General features: G+C 38.2%; 1 protein-coding gene across 1 annotated transcript; it reads right to left on the bottom strand.

Annotated features, from left to right (window-relative positions):
• Positions 1 to 4,034: 4,034 nt before the first annotated feature.
• On the bottom strand, positions 4,035 to 23,422 carry LOC149047924 (alanine aminotransferase 2-like). The gene is made up of 12 exons (XM_089199934.1): positions 22,562 to 23,422; positions 17,764 to 17,850; positions 16,427 to 16,535; positions 15,516 to 15,646; positions 14,914 to 15,033; positions 14,536 to 14,665; positions 12,649 to 12,862; positions 12,198 to 12,297; positions 11,823 to 11,888; positions 10,226 to 10,381; positions 5,560 to 5,672; positions 4,035 to 5,162 (listed from the first exon to the last, which is right to left on the bottom strand). Exons 1-12 carry the CDS (start codon positions 22,682 to 22,684, stop codon positions 5,057 to 5,059), a joined length of 1,455 nt encoding a protein of 484 aa, XP_089056060.1. The 5' UTR covers positions 22,685 to 23,422; the 3' UTR covers positions 4,035 to 5,056.
• Between the last annotated feature and the right edge of the window lie 566 nt (positions 23,423 to 23,988).

Below are 23,988 nucleotides of genomic sequence, written 5' to 3'. Positions count from 1 at the left end.
TCTTATCAAATGTACATTAGCGGAGCAGCTTGTAGCAGTGAGATCAGACACCATCTACCTCTTCCCTAGGTATTCCTTTCTTTCCATAGCTGTTTGGGCAGGTAATAGGAAAGCGTCTATTTCAGTTTAAACCTTTATCGGACTCTGTATCAGTGTATTCCTAGTATAGGTTGTTTTCTACTTTGTTCGATTTTATTGAAACATATATTGCATGGCTCGAGATGAAGTTCAATATCTTAAATTGATGTAAACTCAAAAGGCAATTGTTAATGGATGATCTCTAAAATTCCGAGTTGTATACTTGCCTGTTTTTTTATAAAAGTGAACTCATCATGGTAGTGAATGCACTCTATGATTCTTTTGGGGCATGAGTCGTTTTAATGCGTTTCTAGATGTCGCCTTTGAGCAGGAGCGTCGCACGCCAAACAGTTTCGATCTTCATGAGAACACTCACCAATACGTTCCTGTCGTGGGAAGGAAACTGTTAGCTGGTTGAATTTTTGGAAGTGCATAGAGTCCTTTAATTTACACATTCAATTTAATGACTCTTTCAGTCACATAATCAGTCGTATATTTTACTGTGATCGCCTGACGTAGTTAACCGTTGCAACATTCATAACAGGTTTTCAATCGTATAAAAACGTATATCGTGGTTTCCACTTTCAATCATTACTTAAACCAATCAAACTTTTATTTTACCTCTGCATGTCGTAACTGACCAATCCAGAGACATCCTCTCTCACTCTGTAAGCATTTAACTCGAAGGCATAACATTTCCCTGGCAAAGGCCTTGTCGGGATAGAACTGTATGGTGCGGAAAATTAGAGGTAAATCGATCAGAAGATAAAATCTATGAAAGCCCATAAGAAATGTCTTAAAAAGCGTTTAAAACACCACAGAAATATTAAATCTAAGAGGGCATTGACGAAGAAATTAACCTAGTTCAAAGCAGTATCATGAAATGTTAAGGGCATTTTATAAACATGAATATAGTAAAGAAAAAGAGGAAATCTTAGCGCTGATCTCTGTTTACTCAACAGTGTTTGTGCTCCACTTTGAATTAAGTCGGTTAAAAAAGTTGTATCGTTCACGGAAATCGAATATAATCAGCAATCCATGCAATCACTTGCAATAGATGCATTTCCATAATCAAGTGTGGTCTGATGGCGCAGCTATGGATAAGTAAACCTTAGGCTATGCTTTTCCGAAGAGTGATTCAGTACACGCCTTCTGGACACAGGAAGAAATAATTACTTCTATTACATTATCAATTCTTCCCCGATCTTTTGGACAAACTGGATTACCGCTCCTGCAAATAACAGAGAAATACACTCACTTTAGTCTAAAACACAATATCTATATATCTAATGATGAAAATTTACCTCGTACGTTTTGTGGTCTATCTTACTACGTCAAACAGAGGAATTACGCCCTTCTTATTCAATATAAGAGCTTAATAGTGCCATTCTAAGAATTACTTTGTTGCATAAAGATTTTGGCATTCAGCAAACGCGTTTCGAGCCTACCCACGTGTGGAAATAAAGGACTTTATTCCAAGTACTCAGCGGAGTTACACAAAGTCAATCGCACTGAGCAAACTACTACCGAGTAAAGAGACAGGTTAGTGAGAATCCTTACGTCTTTTCATGGATTTTCAGTTGCCACGACTTGTACTTCTTCGGTTACATGTTGCATCATGCTAATCACCACGTGTCTTTACCGAAATAAAGGAAATTGCTTACCTAGGCACAAAGGATCGAAGGCTTATTTCTGTCACTGTAACTCTTTTTAACCTACACAACGCTTCGCACAGCTTACCTAGGATCCCGTTTAGAAATTCTCTACAAAGTCTATGGCCACATGACTCAGTTTGCACGGAATCCCTCATCGGAAAAAGGCAGACTGGACACTTCTGGTTGTCAGTTGTCTCGTCTACCAATTGGTATTCGTAGCCGCCAAGACAGTTTTGAATTTCGTCATTTTCGCTATGACTATCTGCTAAGTAGGCGAAATCAGTCTCTTCGACCTCACTCTCGTTTTCGCCATTAGCTTCATGGAAGGTGATCTTTAAATCCCAAGCCTCCTGGTTGTCCATTTTACCTGAGAGCAGAAAAAGAAAAGCTGAAACGAGGACAACGTGGTTCTCTTGTTCGGAAATGAACCGTGGAAAAGCCAGTCGTGTCGAAGAGACAGTAACACGTAGTTCCGATCAAAATGCAAAGGTAAGTACTTTCACTTTCCATTTTTGGTTCTATTTTTAAGGTTTCAGTATGGAAGAAGAGCTAGTTCATGAAGCATATGTGGTTAAACCCATATTTGGTGGCCATAACTTTTTTTTAGACTACGTGAATTGTTGTCCAGTGGCCAAATATGCGTACCCTGATATAATGTGGTAATCGCTGTGCAGCTCCGTAAAAAAAGGCTGTATTCAACATCCAGGCATGTGGGACGTTCAAGAAAAAAATTATCTGCACCGCTTTATTGGCTATAAATGCAGCTTAGACTGATTTGAAGTTGGTAAGTCGAATGTGAGGGTAATGCAATGGAACTGTGCATGTTTTCCAACGCCAGGAGTAAAAGCAGATAACAATTTGCCACATGCATTAAGCAATTAATTGATGTGGTTGAGCATGATATAATGAATTATTAATGCCGAGGTCTGAGTTATCTGCTAAAGCCGAAGGCTGTAACAGATAACACAGACTCAAGGTTTGATAATTTATGATATCATACGAAAACCGAATTCAATAATTTTTTTATTATACATATTTTAAACAATCTCTTAAAGAGGACACCCATGATAATTAACCGCTGCAGATATTGAATTATCATGTCAACTTCACATTCTATTGTATATTGGCTGGATACTCTCGACCAATCAGAGTTTTCATAGTAAGTCTGATTGATAATAATTGATGTTAAACGTTTCATTTGCCATAATCGTACACATATGCTGCCGAGCGTTATCATTATTATCATTTAGGTGTTTTTTCTTTGAGATTGTAGGCGAGACTTTGACGCAGTTCTTTTTCACAAGATAAGAATCATTTCTATTCCTTAAAATGGAGGTATAAGTTAGGCATAGCTGACGTGTGCTTTCGAATCAGTTTTCAAGAATTTTAATTACCTTATTGAGGAGATTGATTTATTGGAAGTTTTATTACTTTGAAATGGTTCAAAGGGTGGGAGTTATCAAATTTTTTGACTGGTTGTAAGGACTGTTAAAATAACCTTTGTTTAGAAGGAACTCCGAATAATAAATATCATTTTGCAGTGGTCGCCTTCAAACACCTAATACGTTGGAGAGAATAAAGTTAGAAGAGGCTTAACGAAAGACATGTATAAAGAAAATTTTTTTTCGAACTTCAAAATAAGGACTTGAAATATCTATGCTTAATTTCTGGAGACTCAAAAACCGTGACCAATCTCGTTTAATTTCGATTTAACCACATTCGATTCATCAAGGATTTTCGTGTCTGCGACATCCACGCTTACTTTAAACTGAATAACTTTTCTATAAGATGAAAGAACTTTAGAGTAACAACGAACAAGTGTTAACTAGAAATTATGAGAGGTTATCCAAGAATGGAAGGGATTTACACAATAAGCTACAAACTTAGATTGTTTAAGTGTCACGGACTACGACGAAGTCATCACGTATGCCTTCAATTGAATAATTGATGTAGAACCCACGTACGCGTTGAAACAACTCTACATCATGGCAATGCTTTCAGTAATAAGACCCAGTACCCAACGGAGATCGGGCGGTATTCTGCTGTAAATCGCCTTTTGTACTTTGCCACGCCCAAGTCAAATTTACAGAACAGAAAAATAAATAAATAAATAGCTTAGAAGATGATGCTAAATTTAGAATCGAAGCATTCATCTAATTAATTTTTTAATTTCCGAGGTCGTTGATCTTTGGATTCATTCATTCACTGGCAGTTTTCTTTTTCTGCTCTTTTCGAGTGTTCTACATACATTAAGAAGTACACATCGTCCGTTACTTAAAATAATTTCCAAACAACTATATACGTGCTGAACAAAAATCATCTAATATATTTAGACAAATAAAAAAAAACAGCAGTTATTCTCAACTGCTTGTCATTAAGTAAACTTAAACTTCTGCAGATGAGAGTACTCCTGGCCTTTTTCCAATCATTAAAACTCGCGAAATTCACTGCCGCATATCTTTAATTTCACCCAGTAAAAAAAAAACCAAACAAAAAAAGACAAAACTTGCAATCACAAAAAATGCGTCGTCCGTTTCGAGGCAGGAGACTGAGAGGTTTATTTTGAATTACAAGCAGAAGAAGACATTGTTAACAAAGATCATGGCGTTAGAATGCAAATAATTTAAGCAGCTGTGAGTTATAGAGTGATGTACAAATGGAAAACGGTTGAATCTGGCCTGGCCAGGCGAAGAAAGGTTACGATCGTCAAAATTTGAGAACACAAGGTGGAAATTTGATACAAACAGGATATCATCTTGAATTGTTTTTGTACACTGCTTGTTGAAAGTATTTAGTATTATGCGATGTTGAACTGTTACCATCATTCTAGATCTGTGACTTTTAAGTAGCTTTGAAATATGGATCAATTGAACTCGGGAACAGATTCCAAAATTTACGGGCAGCACTAATAAATGATCTATCCCCGAAGTATTCTTGGTTAACACCTTTGGGAATGATAGGATACCAGTGTCATGATTGCGCCGTAGATTATTCATGGACGGAGATAATATAGATATGAAATTACTAAAACACTCCGGCGCAATGCCATGCAATAACTTAAAAAGAATGAGTTTTTTTTTTATTCTTTGCGGTATCACACAGGTAGCCGATACAATTCACGAAGCAGAGGTGTGTTATATTGTAATTATAATAATAAACCCCAATTAACCAGGCGAGTACAAGCATTCATGACTCATCATCGGAGTCATCATCGAAGTCACTCTTATTTAGACTTCCACCTCAGGTTCTCGAAACGTCAGTCACTGCCACCAACAACACCGTAAATACCCAACAAAAAACGAGCTTTCAGTTTGAAATCCCTATTAGTTTTCTTTGTCGTCCTTGTACTTGTCCATGAATTCCTTGTGAAACTTGCTCAGCCTTTCGTACATAGGGGCAATTTTTTCTTCAGAGGGTAGAATTGTTAATCTGTAGGAGGAAAAAAAGGGAACAAAGCAATTGGAAAGGAGGAAAGCCTGTGATTGCAAACTATGAGATAAAAGATAAAAACTCATCTTATTTTAGAGCAAAAGAGCATAAATAGAAATAAAAAAGGGTGGCATGGTATATAGGCGAGTATCTAAGAAAATGAGAACCAATCAAATTTTGTTTGTTGGTATGCAGTAGTCAAGTAACGAATGGTTCTTGCTGAATGACTGTATAGACTCTGATCGTTTACCATTAGACTTTTAAGGAAAAAACAGATATTCAAGAGTCCAATAAGATAGATAGAAAAAACCGGCTCGTTATGTCTTGTAAAGCAGTGCTGTCACCGATAGTATTTGGGCTGCTCATCTCATGGACAACACAGAAAAATAAAACTGACCTAAAATGGTATGTTCCCTCCTTTTGTCCAAAATTTCTTCCAGGTATGGGGACTATTCCGGTTGTTTCCAACAACTGCCAGCAATAGAAGTCGTCTGGGTCAAGGTTATTACGCTAAAGAGAAACGGAAATGATTTTAAGAAATAGAAATGACGTTCTCATAACAACCCTTTTCCCACTGATGGACGCCAAGTTAACTCGAAATGTAAGGAAAGATGAGTAGTGCACGGATAACGCGAATTGCCAAATGACAAAGTAGTGTCCACAAATAGATGAGGTGCTAAACACTGACTATCAGCCTTACTTACGACGATTTGTTTTTTCAAAACCACTCAGAGATCTTAAGGTGACTTCAACACTTCGTTCAACGTTTTACAACGAACAAACTGTTTTGGAGAATTAAGATATTAAATGAACGAAAGTTATGTTGATTAATGTAACTTTTAACCCCAAATACCTCTCGTTACAATTATCTGAGTTACTTTTTATGAAGGATGATTAAATTTCAAACTGTTTTTAGGCCGTGTGTCAATCAATCAATCAATCAATTTATTTAACGTGGTCAGAACGCTTTGCTAAAAGCTAGTTTACAGGTACGCCACGAAATAAAAAGAGAAAAGGAAATTATAAAGCCTTATGAAGGTATATAAATTTAACTAAATTAAGATTAAGAACTAGCTAATATTAAAATATAAGAATTTAACAATGTAGTCACCAAGTAAAATGTATAAAATGTAATCATTAAAAACAGTAAATATAATCAAGGATAGATCCTCACCGCACTGGAGTCCTGTGAGATCTAATGTTTCTAAGTAATTTTTAAAAGTAGTAAATGTTTGTATCTTTCGAGACTCGTCCGGTAAAGCGTTCCATAATTTCGATGCAGCATATCTCCATGATCTTAACCCGAAGGTTGTTGATTTTACTTTTGGGAGGTCCAGTATTGTGGTGCCCCTAAGGTTATAAGTGGAGCACCTTACTGTTATAAGATCACGTAAGCTTTTTGGACCTGCATCACTGGCTAATATCTTACAGACAGTGGACAATATTTTCGCTAGTTCCTCATAAGGCGAGGACTTATCTCTAAAAACAAAACGGAGCGCACGTTTGTTCACCAACTCTAACTTGTCAGCTGACTTTTTATTACAGAAGTGCCACGTTTCGGAGCAGTGATTAAAGTGTGGTATAATGAAAGCTTGATAAAGGTCCCTTCTAGTTTCAAAAGACAACATTTTCTGCATCCTTTTTAATACGGCGACTTGTTGACTGACTTTTCTACATATTTTAGCAATGTGCTTTTCAAAATTTAATTTATCATCGATTGTCACGCCAAGAAGTTCCATTGTGTTGGATATGGGAAGTTGTGACTCCTCACACTTAAATACTGGTTCATCAGTTCCTTTGTGTTTTCCCAACACCATAGCCTGGTATTTTGAACTGTTCCTCTTCATACCATTACGCGCAAACCATATATCAGCAATAATAAGACCATTGTTGATTGTTTCTTCAACTTTGGAGGGTTGATTGTCGGCGTAAAAGATTTGAGTGTCATCAGCGTAAGTGGACAGAGTGTACTTCTTGATGACATATGAAAGATCATTCATGAAGATGTTGAATAATAAAGGGCCGAGGATGGATCCCTGTGGTACACCATTGCATATAGGTTGCCAATCGGAAAGCGTATCCCCCAGTCTCACCCTTTGGAATCGATTTGATAAATAATCTTTTATCAGGGAGGTTGTTGCTTCATCTGCTCCATATTCTTTTAATTTCAAAACAATCAGTTCATGAGGTAAGGTGTCGAAAGCCTTGGACAAGTCCATGGAGACCAGACCGATCAATTTATTGTTATCAATTTCTTTTTTCCATTGTTCGGTTAGACTAAGAAGTGCTGAGCCGCAGCCGTGATATTTCCTATGAGCAAACACATATTTGTGATAGATTTCTTCAAAATACGGGCTTATTCGGCAATGAACAATTTTTTCGAAAACCTTCGATATAGCTGGCAGAATCGTTATCGGCCGATAGTTAGTTTTTAATAGGCTGCAGTCTTTTTTGAGAATTGGAGTGACCTCGCCAAGTTTCCACTGTTGTGGTATCTTAGTTGAAGTTAAAACATGATTAATCAGTGTACTAAGAGGGAAGCATAAGACATCCATCGATTCTTTAACTACTAGTGGAGGGATTCCATCACATCCAGAAGCCTTGTTTGGAGCAAGTTTCCTCATTACCTCGTAAACTTCTGTTGGATTAGTGTTGCTTAGCGACACATTCAGCCTGCTTATTAAGTTATTTGATATGTGCGATAAATCTACTGGATAGCCGTTTTGATTTTGTTGTTTGGCACTTTGAGTACAGCTTGTGAAGATGTTATTTAATGTCTCGGTCACCTCTTGAGGATTCCTGATGATTTTGTCACCCTCCTTTAATGTTATTCCGCTTTTCTCTACATTCTTTCGGGAATTAGCATAAGGCTTGATGGCACGCCTAAACTTCTTTTGATCTGCATATTTGTCCGAACACAGCTTCTCAAAATGTCTACGTATAGATTTTCTTCTCATGCTAACTACTTTGTTGCGCACTGTACGGTAGCTCTCCCAATCACACTGATTACGTGATCTATTAAATTTTTTCTTAAGCCGTTTTCGTTCCACCATTTCTCTCCGAATTTCAGGAGTGATAAACTTCGATTCTACTGAAGATCGTCGTTTAAAGATCGCATTGGTGCGTGGTCATCTAACACCTGGTTATATAACGTCTCCCAGCACCAGTAAACATCGTCTATATCATCAAAAACGTATGCAGCATGGAAAGGAACTCGACTGAGATCTTTCTGAAAATCGTCTCGGTTAAAGGTCTTGAATATACGTTTCTTGACGACTTCGGCGTTAGCATGTAACATTTTAGTTTTGAGAACCGTGTAAACTAGCAGATGATCACTGATTCCTGTTTCGATAGCGCCAGACGATTTCATAAACATGGGCACATTTGAAAGAATGACGTCCAGGCAAGAAGCTCTAGTTGTTGAAATTCTTGTCGGTTCTTTAATTAATGTGTCGAGGTCATAGATATCGCAAATATCCAAAAGGCGTTTGCCCTGGTTATTATTCATAAACGGATGAATTATGTCACAATTTAGATCACCAAGACAAATCACGTTTTCGCAGAGAGATATCGCTTGATCCAGGACTGTAGTCAATTCAGTTCTGAAAGTAGCATTGTTAACAGAAGGAGGCTTGTAGGCACTGACTAAAGCAAAGCGTCTTTGTCCGATATGTAGATCGAATAAGAGTGATTCCACTGATGTTGTAATGCCTTTCTTACATGTTGCGGCGATGTTATCGCGAATAAAGACGGCAAGACCGCCACCACCTTTCGTCCTGTCACGGCGAAATAACTTGTACCCGTTGACAAAAAATTGAGAGTTAGGAAAGGATCTATCGATCTTAGTTTCCTGTATGGATAGAATGTCGAAGGCTCTGTTCGTTTGCCACTCCTTGATCTCCTCAAATTTGCTCGGTAAACTGTTTACATTTAGGTTTGCTATAATGCATTCCTTGCGATTTTCGTTTCTAATTAACTTCATGTCCGAAGGTTGTGAACTAAGGTCCAGCTCAGTGTCGCTCGCGCTTTCATGCGTGGAACTATTCAAGGTGGAAAAGAATGAATCGCTAAACTTCGGCAAGACACAGAAAGAGCATATCCAGTCGACAGATGGATTATTAAGATAGTACTGAAAGGTCCAGTTCGAAATATTCAGACATCTTGCATGCGACCAGGTGTTGCACTCAGAACATAAAATGGCGTCTTGATTGCTTCTTACGGATTTAGAACATTCACCACAAGGATATTTCGTAGGCTTCCTTCTCGGACCAGGGTTAGGTGAAACATCTCCAGAAATCAACAATCTTTGCGCTTGAAATGTACCTACACCAGTAGCAGTGTATAATAATCTTCCTCCATTAAAACGCCTCGATGTGAGCTTGAAAGGTAGTTTGTAGTAAGCACTTGACGTTGTTAAGTGGAGTGAAATAACCAGTCGCGTGCAGCGTTCGGGATGCATAAAACTGCAGTTTGATGACTCACGAAATTCTCGTAGAAGTACGACAAGGAATAAAAGACACAATAATGTGCCGCCCATACGGACGTGTCTGACCGCCATGATGGCCTGGTTGACACTCACCAATATAATCAGTCAATATATTCAAAAACAACATTTGACACCACAAAAATCATCTTGAAATCAATTTTTGCGGAAAAAAACCAAAGTGATTTGAGAGAGGGAGAGAGGTGGAGAGAGAGAGACAAAGAGAGGAGAGAATTGATAAGTTATTTATCGGTTAAAGGTCGTGACCGAAGTCTCTGCTCATTAATGCTGCCCGGCTAGGAAAACAACATGAATAATTACAACGAAGCTAAAGACGTTCTGCAAAGCGACTCAACACGAAGCGGATATCGCCCGCTCTCAGCTGAGAGCGTACCGGATGGGAGAGTAGTGCCTGCTCTCGGAACCAATTAAATCGCAGGATTTGTAGAATACCGCCTGCTCACGAACTGAGAAAAAATAATGAGTATCATCTCGAAGGTTCGTCCCTTTAAAATATATTTGTGCACCTGCTGAGTATAGTGAGTAAACTTATCGTCACATCTACAGCTCACTTCCTCACCTTGGCTTCCTCGATAGCTTTTTGTGGAAGACGAATTCTGGGAAAAGCATACAAGGCACCAGTTACTTCATTACACGTCACTCCTTCTAAAGAATTCAACATTGCAGTGGTAATTTTCGCTTTCCTTTGGTAAGAGTCTAAAATGGCCGTCTTCTCCTACAAAACAAAAGTAAAAATATACTGAAGTCTTTCGTAAGATAGAGATAGAGAGTTAAGTAGAGATAAGATGTTTATTTATAATCGCTTTGCAACTAAAAAAATTGAATTACACGATTATTAAATAGGATAATATCAATAATAATAATAATAACATTGAAAAGAACTATAAGTGGTTTAAGCCAATTGGTTTGGTGCCTTTATAAATAGAATATGTCGATTAAATATAAAAGTCCACTTAACTAGTTTAGGCTTTTATGGCATTAACAGTGATAATCGTGTCACGAAATCTTCTTGTCTAGATCTTGAACACGGGCCTAAACTGCCGTTTGTTTCCAAGGTTCAAAGTACATGTGTTACGAGCCCTAGAAACAAACGGAAGTTTGTTTGCCTCACCATCATTGACTGATTTTTGGTCTCTGGTGAGTTTCACGCAAGAAATTTTAAAATTGTAAAAAATCACTTTATTCAGTATAACTACGTAACAATTATTTAGCAAACATGACTATAATCTAAATCAGTTAACAAAGTCTTTTAACCCTTTAACCCCTAAGAGTGACTGGCATCTAATTTCTCCTTACAATATCACCCCTGAGTCACACTTTAAGGTCACGAGAATGAAGGAAATGATCACCAACTAAAGAAGCTCTTGATTTTTAAATAAATTCTCCCTGTCAGCAAGTTAGGAAACGTGTAGAGAACAGTATGGAGAATATGCAAACTGATGTTATGGTGTAACGGGTTAACGTTTGCGAATTCTTGGCAAACTATATAGACTGTACTCGACCCTTGAGAGAATTTATCGATAGGGATCCTTATTCATGAATAGCCTTATTCAAAAGGAAATCACACCATTAGGAACCTTGTCCTTAAGGAACCTTATCCCTAAGAAACCTTCTCCATAAGGAACCTTATCCCTCAGGAACCTTATCCTTGACCTGTCAATGAAGGATAAAGAGTCACGATAGTTTGCGGTACAAAGGATTCTTATTTATAGGATACCCTATCCACAGGGATCCTTTTTCATTATTACTTTAACGGAACTTAGTCCGTAAAGAGTATGAAGTGCAGTTAACAGTACAAAGGAAGCTTACTCCACAGGGAACCCTATCCTTCACGTACCCATAAAGGATAGGGACTAAAGCTTGCAGGACAAAGGGACCTCATCCAAGGGGAACCGTACCATAAGGAACCTTGTCCACAAGGATTTCTATTGCTTGGCGAGATAAACGACCAGTATGATATTTCAAAGTTCTTCCTTTGACTGCGAGTATTTTTTACCCAAAAAGGGCAAAATACACATAAATACACGCAGAAAAGAGGAATAATTGAACGATTGGCTTATAGATCTATAGCCGATTTGATGAGTAATTTTACTCTAAAAATAATTCTTCCTTGGAGTTAACTCAAATATAACTGTATCCAGACCTTCGCTACAAACCTGTATAAAAGTTTCATACGACTCGTCTCCAGGCTGAGGCGGACAACAAATTAAACTTATGGCAGCCTTGAAAATAGAAAAAAAATTCAAGCAAGGCTAAGTACATGATTTTGTTCTTCTATCTTTCAAGCAACGTTTCACTTTCCCTTCAGTCCTTGTACAGAAGTAAAAAAGCCGTTTCAGTACAGCAGATATACGTAGGGGTGCATGGTTTGGTACTTCTCTCTGTATGTGAAATCTCCCATTTTGTGAAAAGAGATAACATTCATTAGACGTTCAAACGGTTTGGCTTACTCACCGTTCTGTTCCTGTTAGACTAAGTGCTTCATCATGAGGTTCTCTACATGTTTAAAATTAAGAAACTTGAAATAATACCTGCCCAATAGTCGAGCTTGGTGACATCAGATTTCTAAACTGCAGTTTGACCGCATTGCTAAATCCGACCAGCTCAAGATACCCTCCCCTCGAACCACACCTATAAAAGTAAAATATATGAAATGATTCTTAAGCTGAGAGAAAACATTTTTTGCATGTCATTCGGTATTTAACCTGCGTTTGCATATCGTCCTTTCGCCCAAATTAAAGTAGTGTAAATATCATGTTCACGAACTCCAAAGCTAAGAAATCTTGTAAAGAAATTTCACGTTGAACATCTTAAAGCATATTTTTGGCGTACCGCAAACAACCCGTTAAGACCCCTTCCTTCCCTGCCTCTTAACGAAAACTCCAAATAAAACACGGGTTAAAATAGAATAAGTGATGATAATAAGAATTTTTACAATTAATTATGCCGCAGTGTTGTTCATAATGTGGCCTCTCCACTCACTCGCCATAAAATCCTTTAGAGGCGGAGTTGAGCGACATCAATTGAAAGTTATTGTATTCAGGTCCCAGGTCCCTCAGAACCTTTTTGCACGAGTGGAATGGGACTTCCTTTGTAAAGACTGTTTCCTGGTACACTTCATCCGCAAATAAAACCAGTTTCTCTCGCGCACAAAACTTGATGACTTCCTCTATGTGGTCGTAACTCAAAATCTGTCCTGAATATGAAAGATAGACGAAAAGGTCATCCTATGACTATTAATATGGGTGGCCAATGTAATCACAGGTAAAAGAGACCTCCGAAATGGCGGTTGAGGCAACACAGGAATTATAAAAACACCAACACGAGTATCCATTATTTACCAATTTTACAATGTATCAATAAACTACGTGTGGATTCTGCCGAAAAGGCAATATTGAAAATGTAATAAATATAAAAATAAATAGAGAACTTCTCTGCCTGTGGAGGATATTCTTAATCTGCTGTCTTTTTGCTTCAAAACCACGCAATTTGCATACAACGGCACCTACTATCAAGGGGTTTTTGGCACAGATATGGGTTCGCCCGTTTCTGCTGTCATTGCCAATATGGTAATAAAGACGTCGAACAAAGGGCCTTAGCCACTTCATACCTCCTATCGCACTTAAATTCAATAGAGCCGTCTATCCAATTCACCCTTGAGCAAAAAAAGAATTGACATTTTCCTTTTTTTGATTTAAATGTGTACAGAGGGGAACAGGGGAATTTAGAGACAAGTGTCTATCGTAAACCTACCCACAACGACAAATATCTCGCTTTCGATTCTCACCACCCTATTTGCCATAAAAAGTTTGTAGCCAAAACTTTACTCAGGAGGGCTGAGTAAATTGTGATAACGAGTATATCGGACAGACCAAACGTCAGTTTAGTAGACGTTTGAAAGAGCATCAAAAAGGAGTCTTCTTTTGCAAAAAGAAAATTCAGCTTTATCGGTGGAATAAGTCTAAAATTATCACCACTTATCGGCGTTACCACCGGCGCCTTCGTTTGGAAGCCTAGCATATCAACTCCACCCACGCTCCTTTAAATCGTGCTAATGGCGGCTTATTTCCTGACGCCTATTTGCACCTCGTCAGGTTTCATTCATTAAATCTTTAAACCAGAGTAGCATCAAACCATGTCAGCAATAAACTAATTTGTCGGTATCTGTGCGTTATATACTAAAACAAATGGTGGATATTTACCGAGCCGCGAGGCGGCAAGCTATAGGTGTCCACCACTATTCACCTCCACTTCAGTGAATGGTTGATAATTACCATATGACCCATACGGCCCCGCGCGCACAATCCCATAGAAAACCATGTTGAAAGTTGACGTTTGTACGACGGATTGACTTGAGTCGATCCGGAAAAAGCCATTCGGCCCTGCACTAACACTGCTTTGTTGCAAAAAATTGAAGGAAAAAAGGGTAAAAGCATAGGCGCGTTTTTAATGAATTGTTATTTATTTGCTCTGACTCGAAAAACACAGAGGAAAACTTTTTTAAGAGTAGAATATTTTTTGTTGTTCTCCCGCGTGCCCGTGTATCGCGTCCTACTATGGTTGAACAAAAACTTTCGAAATTTTCAACGCTAAGTGGTCATATGATAAAATGCTTATTGACTGACTTTGGTCAGGCTGGACGGGTAAATATTTGGCTCTCGATCATGACGCACGGACCTCGCTGCGCTCAGTCCGTATGTCATGACCTCGAACCAATTTGGACAATTTTCATTATTTCTTATTTTCCCTTTAGGAGTTTTTATTCTCGAGAACAAAGAAAAAACACCAGGTTTTCTACTTCACTCATTCGTCATCAGGTTCATCTCCAACCACAGCACTAGTTACCATGGTTACAAACGTATGTCTCACCTGTAGGATTACCAGGATTAATCAGTACCAGTCCTCTTGGTTCACAGTGCGGCCTGGCCTCATCTATGGCTTTCTTCATTTCACCGATGTTCAAAGACCAGTTATTTTCTTCTTCCAAATAATAAGGGATCTGAGTAGAAAGATCAGTTTTAGCACAGCAATCATAAGCTGGGTCATTCCTCTTATGAACTCTAGTCAGCATGAGTCACTGATTGATATCAGACCTTCATCTATTCTAATTTTTTCTTCTGTTAAGTTCTACTTGTCCAATAATGTAGCACTAAGACACAATGAATATGAAACATTAAACTGAAGAGTATGCAAATGAATCAATAGAGAGATTCCGGTTGTAAGTATTCAACACAATGTCAGCATTACCTCGTAGAGGTTGAATTCTACAATCCTGGACTTGTAATGAGGAAAAACTGGAATGGGAATCATGAGCCCTGGCTTAAGTTTGCCGTTCGGCATATCAGTACCAAGCGATGCGAGGGCTACCTGTAGAAGATAATTTAGTAGAAAATGTAAATTGCTCTGAGATGAAACAAACCTTGTGTGGTAATCGCAGTATTTCTAGTTATTTAAATTAAAGAACTACTTTTCACAAACACTGCCACCCTACGCAGGCGGGTAGCCGACATTGTACCTACACATAGTGACCTCATAACTCGCTACTTATGTCAACCTTACTTGAATTTCTTTTCCTTCTTCTCCGCATCCTTTGAATTTGAAAAGCCTAAATGGAACTGTTAACATGATTTCTCGGCGTCGTACCCCACACGTTCCTTTACTTTATGCATCAGTGGCAAACAAATTTATGCATTTATGCATTAGTGGCAAACTTGTCCAAACCACATTTTTCGTTTTAACCAAATTTCGCTTTCATCACGTTTTTGTACCTGTGATATATAACTGAGCAGACACACGACTTTGATCGGCAGATTAACTGCAACCCAGTAGAAAGAGTACTGGTCTCTAACCTCGATTCCTATTGCCCCTCCATGAGTTAAAATGACGTCATCAACGTCAGCTGGGTAACCATCTCTTCTCGAAATGTATTTGGCTACATCCTCGCGAATGAGTCTTAATCCAATAATATCTGTGTACGAACCTTATAAAAGATACATTATTATAGATAGTGATGTCCTCCAAAACAATGTGAATTGATATTTAAAATCATTTATATGCACAAAAAATAGCTGTGAAATTTAGTTGATTTCTGTCTTTTGTAGTACTTTTTCTCACAAGAACACAGTATATAAAGTCTGTAAACAAATACAAACTTATAAAGGATATGAGAAAAGTACATTTCATAATTTTTTACTAGGGTGGATAATATTCCAGCTTTATCACTATAGCGAGGTGAACAATTATTTTAGTATGAACTGAAAAAGTTCAAAACACCATTGGCATGTTTGGTATATACTAAAGAATTAAGCATACAGTAACTTCCCTCCTATACTGAAGCCCGCAGGTTCAGGGGCTTATGAAATTGAGATATCTAACAAGACAGAAAAAAATCGAAAAGAGAGAAGATTGAAAAGCACACAAGAAAACCAAATATCCAAACCAAACTGCACAGTGCTTCTCCCAAAGCAGCACAACGTAAAGGAAAGGATTAAAGAAGCAAAAAACAAAATCCGAAAAAAAATAAATTAAAAAACTTTATAAAATCTACCCATAGAGCCTGTATGTAAAATTAATTTGCTACCTACTCATGGCAAAACTTGGTGTTGCCCTAAGATTCTGTGAGCCTTTCTTTTCACATCCCAAAGCAGCAAAACGTAAAGCAAAGGGTTAAAAAGGATAAAAACAAAATCCAAAAAAAAAAATTAAATAACTTCATAAAATCTACTCATAGAGCCTGTAGTAAAATGAATTTGGTACATACTTATTGCAAAACCTGGTGTTGCCTTTAGGATTCTGTGAGCCTTTTCTTTCACATCCTTAGGGAATTGAGGGTCATCAAGAAATTGTGGACAAAGGAGACAGGCTAAACACTAAAGATACAAATAACCATCTTAGTAATCCTTATCAAAGTACCTTTCTTCAAGAATTGAAATTTTTTTTTCTATTTTGATGGAGAAGGTTAATTTTATTACTCACGCTCAGCCGTAAGCAGCGAGAGTTTTAATCTGCTAGCCATCTTTTCGTGTTTTGTCACCAAAAGGGGGGTCATTCAGATGAAGTCTTTTTGGAGAAGGGAACTGAATTAGTAGTGAAGGAGGCTAATTTCAAACATATTGAGGGCCACAAAATGAGGGTGATATCTTATAACTTTTGCACTTTTGCCCAGTTGCTATGAATACTGTGTACAGAACATATAACTTTGATAGGAAAGACTTACAATTTCATAAACATCATCAAGGACACACTTTGAAATGCGAGAATGATGAGAATATTTCCACACTTCATTTTTCAAGATTTTTGTTCAGGGAAAAGATGATGAGCATGAGTTGTTAAAGTTAAGGGGGGAATTTTCAGGGGAGGAGACTTATTAGAGAAGGGAAATTTTTTTAAGAGGTTTGTTTAGAAGAGTGGCTAATTTGAGAGGGAACGTTGTAGGAATGGGCTCATAAAAGAGAGGGTTCCCAATGGGGTTCTTCAATCCCGCCATCCTGACTAAAAATACAACCAAGTGAATATTCTTCACATCTAGAGTCATGTAACTCAACAGGTTAAGAGCATCATATCGGTAAAATTCTGAGACTTTCAGGAGGTTTTTCAACGCCGTTAAGCATTTCAATTGACGCAGCAGTCTTAGACTACGTTTCCCTGTTGGCCATTGAGGATTTTTGATAAATATGCAACTTCACTTCTGATATAATTTTCATTCCCGCGCAATAACTGAAGAGAGCCCGTATGCTTGGTGCTTCCCATGACTGAGAAGATCCATTTCTTCATAAATTCTCGTCAACGGACATCCCGGTTCTAAGTTCGTTTAAGTGATTATTTCCCGAATCCTGCTCCTCAAAATCGCCGATTTCCGTGTCCCGTTCATAATAGTAATCCTGCATCTCGTTCCCTTCTTACTTTAAATTCCCGGATCCCGGACTCTAAATAAGCCTAATCCCGGATCCCGAAAAATCTATTGGAGACCCTCAAAAGAGGGGGCAGATGTGAAATTAGTTTAGTTGTAACAGTTAATTGTAAGGATAGAATTTTAACCGACTTAACATAGAGCGTCAGTTAAAACGCTCTTAACTTTCTTGGCATCAGCTTACTAACCTGTCTTACAAAGGTGATAGGTGACTGTCCAAATGCATGAGGGTCTCCATAATGTATTACAACCTCATCAAATGGTTTTCTTTCACCCTACAAAATAATGTGATTTTAGGGTTTCAGAGGAATTCTCTAGCACTTAAATCTACAGCTTTTTTGTTTTCTTTCGGAAAAGTTTGCCATGTCTGATCTATGACTATGTGATATCGAAACCATATGGTTGACTGTGGGTAAGTTTCCACACAGCTAACCCAGAACAAAATGCCATGCTTTCATGTAAACTCATTCCGTAGTTTTTAATGTCTGATCATGTAACTAACTTTACACATGATAATTTTATGAACAATTAATGACATTACAGACTAGACAAATGAATTATATCAGCTCAAGACAAGCAAAAAGATTTTCCGAAGACGACAAAGTGAGGAAATCTTTACCACTCTTAACCCTGTAACTCCCATGAGTCTTCAAGACAGAATTTCTCCTTAAAACATCAGTACAGTTTCAAGAGGATTATTAGTTAATCCAATAACAAATCATCCAAACTCACATCACAAGAATTGTGTGACAGACAGTAAGGTAAACTACTATGTGACCTTAGGTGTGAAGGGGTTAACATGAACCCGAGTAGCCAGTGATGTGGGCTAGTTAGTAAGTCGTCCTCTTTGGTAGGAAGAGTTAAGTGCCGTGGTTGTGAAATTTAAATGAAAGAAAATTTCTCGAAATTCAGTGTGGGAGAGTGAAAAATTATTTGTGGGAGAGAGGCACACAGCTAAGTGATGGCGGCAAAGGAAAGAAAAAAGCAGAACTGTTCGATATATTTATTTATTGCAGTAATGAAGCAGATCCAACTAGCTGCCTCTGCTGAAGCCCGCAAGAGCTGTTGGAGGAGAAATTACAAACAAGTCAGGGAAAATTTCTAGTTCCTAAAATTTTGGATGCTTGAATGCACAACCTCTGTAACTTTCCAGAGTTTTCGTTTGGCGTCTACGTGCAGCCTGGCCAAGCCTGGCCTAAGTTTCTTATTGTCATCATTTAATTTTTGTTTTTTTCTCTCTGATTCGTAGCAAGGGCTAACTGTAATTTGCGAGACGATCTTAACGATACGAATTGAAAACCCTTTACTTGCGAAATGAGCTCAAAATCTAAAATTAGCAAAATTGCGAAATGAAAATCTGTAATGCACAAAACCAGGAGCCCATTACTTCTGACAAAACGAGAATCCATGCGGTAAACTCCACCGGCCAGGCCCCGGTTGTTCGAAGGTTGGATAACGCTATCCACTGGATAAAACTCTATCCGTTGGATAACGCTATACGTTTTGCTATCACTTATCCGCTGGAAAGCGATTTATCCATTGGTTAGCGTTATCCGCCTTTTATACAACTGGGCCAGAATGATAAATCGGTCAGTTCGTCACTAGCGTAAATTGGAAACACAACTTAGCATATAATATTAACTATAACTAACATTTGAAACCTAAACTGAACATTTTTCCCATTTCAACCATCTCTGAATATTTTTGTAGTAAATAAGGGCAATGGTATGAGATAGCTTCTATGTATTCCTGCTGAGGAGGAATGCGTGACATATGTAGTAAGATGTCATGTCACGCATTCGAATTATTCATCGTAAACGGACAAGTGAATATTTTGCAAAGTGCACCACGAAGATTTTCCTTTCGTTCTTTCTCAAGTTGTTATTATTTGCAAGGTTATGTAGGTTCATCCTTGCCGTTGGTGGCCTTAAGTTTTCTGCAATTCTATTGATGTAAATTATAGATCTACACATTTTCCATTTCGAAAATTATAGAGTTTGAGTTCATTCAACAATCTACAGGTTTCAATTTTGTTTCGAAAACTATAGTAAGTTCTCGTTACGATTCAGCAAGAAGTAAAACTACGGTATAATAATGACTTCAAAACAAACGAGGCACGAGAGCTTTGGAATGTTAAATTAGTGGTACGTCCAAGCATTAAAAATTTTTGGTACTAAAGATTTGCCCTCACTTGTTTGTAATTTCATCTCCAACAGTTTTTTTGCGGTCTGACAGTAGAGGCAACTTTGGTCTGCTTCATTGCTGCAGCTTTCTTGCGTAAATCAAAAAGTTCTGTATTTTTTTTCCTTTGCCGCCATCACTTTACTTAATGCCTCGCTCCCAAATAATTTTTTTCCTCTCCCAATTTGAAATTCGAGAAATTTTCGCTAGTTTTCTCTATCACTGCACTTTTCTTTTTATACCGATGAAAGCGCCTTCGCACCCGGTCACTGAGATGGAAATATGCTGATGATATGCAAAATATAGATCTGTAGTTTGCGATCTCTTCCGAGTTCTCACGGTTCAGTGATCTGGTACCGAAATAACGGCGTGAGGACGAGGCTAAGTGCGAAGGCGCTTTCATTGGTATAAAATCAGTCAAATTCTCATTAACAATACCTCACCTCACTTCCACAATGCATTGCTTTTTATCTGCCCGCTTACTATGTTTGAAAATAACCCATTTTAGCGAGTTATCCATATCTAGGTTTACTACGTACATAAGAGTCCGAACGCTCGATCCGAGAAGCGAAAAATCCAATCTTTAAACGACCGGGCAGCCACAAATACAACGAAGAATCCAAGCACATATATTGTAGTTTCATTTCAATTCACTACAAACTCAATCTTCTCCGTGAAACCGACGCTACGCCGCAGTTTGCTTCAGAAATTTCCAGTTTAGACCAGACGTGACCTTGAGTCGCCTGTGTACAAACTCTTTTATTTCGCTACGACTCTTATTTCGCAAGTTGATCATCTCACAACTGGAGCTTAGGTCGCCTGTAGTAAACTAACAAGTATAATTCATGGCGCGTGTCATCTGATGCATTTACATGAAAAATATAATATAATTCTAACTTTTCCAAATCTCCCTCCTTTTGCGGCCTAATTAGGATATCATAGAAAGAAAAATCAGATAATGTGTCAGCGGTGATTTGTTTTTCCTCTGACACTGTTAATTAAATTGTTTTCAAACTGTGAATAGTAATAGTATTGGAAAGTCGAATGAGGGTTTTCATGCATGGCCTCCTTGTCTCCTTTATTCTATCATTATTTTACTACCAAACTAATTCATGGCGAAAAAGTAAACTTCAACTAAGTTTTCCTATCAGACATTTCCCCTTTGCAGTTATCTCAATTAACCGAGCGGCTATATCCCCTTAGCTTTCCAGAGTAGAGGTAAAGATGCAAATCACTTTAAAAGCTAAAAAAAAAGCGAGGTGTGTCGCGTAAATGGACGCCACGGGACAAATATTACAAATATCAAAAGTTCTAGACACTCTTTCGTTTGTCGTTATTCCTAGAATGTTCTTGCGAAATTTGACGAAAATCGGTCGAATCTATATACCCTATAAATTGGCTCAAAGTGGTTGTATTCCTCCTAAAATCAAATGCGAGATTTTAGCTCATAAAGGTTCGCCACGCCAGGAGATAATCTCGCTGGATCAAGATTTCCTGGGAAAAGTAACCCATGCAGACACGTTTATTGTTTTATCTCGATCGCTCAAAGAGCGTTGAGAAGGACGACGCATTAGGGATCTTTAGCAGTTAGGACGGAAACGCCAAGGACGACGTCGATTTAAAAATGAATACATATTTTTAGTTGGAATTTCGCGAATGACTGGATATGTTTATCATCTCTTATAACGACGAAAGTTACCCTCAGCATCACGTATGAGAGCGGCGTTGAGTTCCAAATGGAAACTTAAATAATCTGTCGTCGGGGTTTCCTTTCTCAGACCACGAAAATTCTGATGGTTTTACGTTGTTGTTTCGCAGAGAACGGCCAAGAAATGTACACAGTTTTAAGGTGCTCACGTTAAACTATTTTTGTGCTCATTAAATCTTTGTTTTGCCACATCCTTGTTGCCGTCGCCGTGGTGGTTTGCCAAAGGTCCCTGATAATGAGCAAAGTTGCCCGAAGCAAATGAGGAAAACCGAAAAATGTGCTGATGATTGAGACAGATATACAGCTTTCAAAATTACCATTCGAGATGATTGTTAATGTTTTTGTACCAAGGCTGTTACTTGTATACAGAAAAGGAAACCTCGTTTCTAACATCATGGATGGCAATTTTTGGTTTGACGGCGACTTCTTTGTTCGAAATCTGGACGCCAGCGTGGAGCTTCGCCACTACCAATCGCTTTAAAAGGGATTTTTTTCTTACCTTGACTTCTTTGAGCCTGTTTTTTTCTCTCCTTTTTTACCAAGGAATTTCTCCCGCTTTTGATTTTTGTTTTAGCAACGATTTTTCCTTAATCAAAGAGATTCCATGAGTGAATTTTGTAAAGTGCGCAATGTGGGCAAACTACGAAAATAATATGAAAATCGAGCCCAAACATGAGCGATTGTCGCGAGCATTCCCCCAGAGGATTCCCCCTGGTCCGAGACATCTTTCTGATTTACTACCTTTTATTTGAAAATACGTTATCTAAATAATTCGTGTGCTTTTAAAGATTTTCGAAAAAAATTTTAGTGGGTATGTTAGGTTGAATGTTTGAATTCAGTTTACTCAAATAGAAGAAAGAATCGATTTTTTCGGCCTCTGAAGGTGTGAAGTAACCTTAACATAGGAGTGAATCATGCAAATCACAACTTTTCAAAACAGTATATTAGTTAGTCCCAAGGTAATTGAACGGCCACAATGATGTGACAGGTTTTGCTTCTTGTCATGACGAAACTTGGAAAATAAAGCAACAGGCGATCAAAATTGTTTCGTAGCTTTGAAATACATAAAGAAGCTGAAGGAACGCACCAGCACTCACCAGCGCCATTTCGTGTTTTATTTCGTAAGCCCGGGCATTGATCCATCCTCTGACATTATAGGCTCTCTGGAACAGTGGGTTGATTGTTTTGTCCGTCAGGATTTCGTTTGCTGTCGTTTCCATCTTTAGTAGAAGTGAAACTGGGGAAATTTCTTTCTTCAGTTTAGCAACAGACGTCAACGAAATTACTAGTCTTCAATCACACCGCATCGATAGTTTATGTTAAAAAGTACCCTAAGAGTGGCCTTAAGCAATTCAATTATGTTTTTTTTTCTTTTTAAACGACGGTCGCTCAAAATTGGCGTCTTTCTTTTATCATTCTCTGATCGTTTATCAAGCAATTTATCTTTTCGCTGCCATTGAAACAGATGCGAAGAATTTTACAGGAAGAATTGGAGTAATCGAACTAGTTCTGCGTACAGTGATGTATCTGATCAGGTATTTTCGAGGTATTATGTGGGTAGATTGTTAAATAAAATCACTTCTGTCAGAAAATTAGTGCCCACGAATCGCTGTAGAACGTGAGGAAGCATTAATTCCCACACAATTGAAAGGAGTTTGGGCGGAGTTAACTCCGCCCACGCTCCTCCTGAAGAAGGCACCAGACAAGAGTGTCGAAACGTTGGGTCTGTAAATTGTAACTTCTTCGGCTACATTCAATAAATCTGTAGACCAGAGTAGCATCAAACCATGTCTGATTGTTCACCTGGTTGCAATGTGAACTTTAATATATCGGTAGAGTACTTTTACTCCTCAATACACTACAGACGGCAACGGTGGGGTACGGAAGGACCTGGATCGAGAACGGCGTTGTTCCCGCCAAAAACAAACCTTTAGGCGCGTCCATCACTTCACGACGGCATTAGTACTAACGGTCATCAGTCGCAGAGTCTTTTCACGGATTTTTATCTGTAATATTTTTATATATAATTTAAATTAAAAATGGACAAGTTTTAAAATGTTCGAGATTTGCTTCAGCTAACTCACGATGAAAACACCAATTCTGATGAGAAATTCGTTCTTCTCTACGAATGTTTTCAGTAAAAAAAAAAAAAAAAAAGGTTTTTGTTACAAGTCTTACGATCAGTTCGACCAAGATGATATGGCCCCAAGCTGATTGCATGGCGGAATTCCGAATCAAAAGGGCTAATATCTTTGCCGACTTGACGATGTGCTCCAAATTCCTCCGGTGATTACATGCAGACAGAGAAGTATTTATCGTGGTCTCGAGAGGTCGTGTGTGCTTCCGAGGCAAATAAGCTTTCTATGTGGGGAAAGGTACTTGACAGTAAGTTTTCAATGTGGAGAATCTCACTAGTTCATCGGAGAAGAAAGAATGACGTCGGTTCAGGTACTCTGAGGCATGAACAGAGACAAAAAAATGTATGTGCGCATGCGCCGTAGATTATTCATGGACGGAGATAATA

The sequence above is a fragment of the Pocillopora damicornis genome, chromosome 3, assembly GCF_964200805.1.
Source record: "Pocillopora damicornis chromosome 3, jaPocDami1.2, whole genome shotgun sequence".
In the NCBI taxonomy this organism is placed as follows: domain Eukaryota; kingdom Metazoa; phylum Cnidaria; class Anthozoa; order Scleractinia; family Pocilloporidae; genus Pocillopora; species Pocillopora damicornis.
The sequence above is the reverse complement of the archived record's forward strand: the minus strand, read 5'-3'. Positions and strand labels throughout refer to the sequence as shown.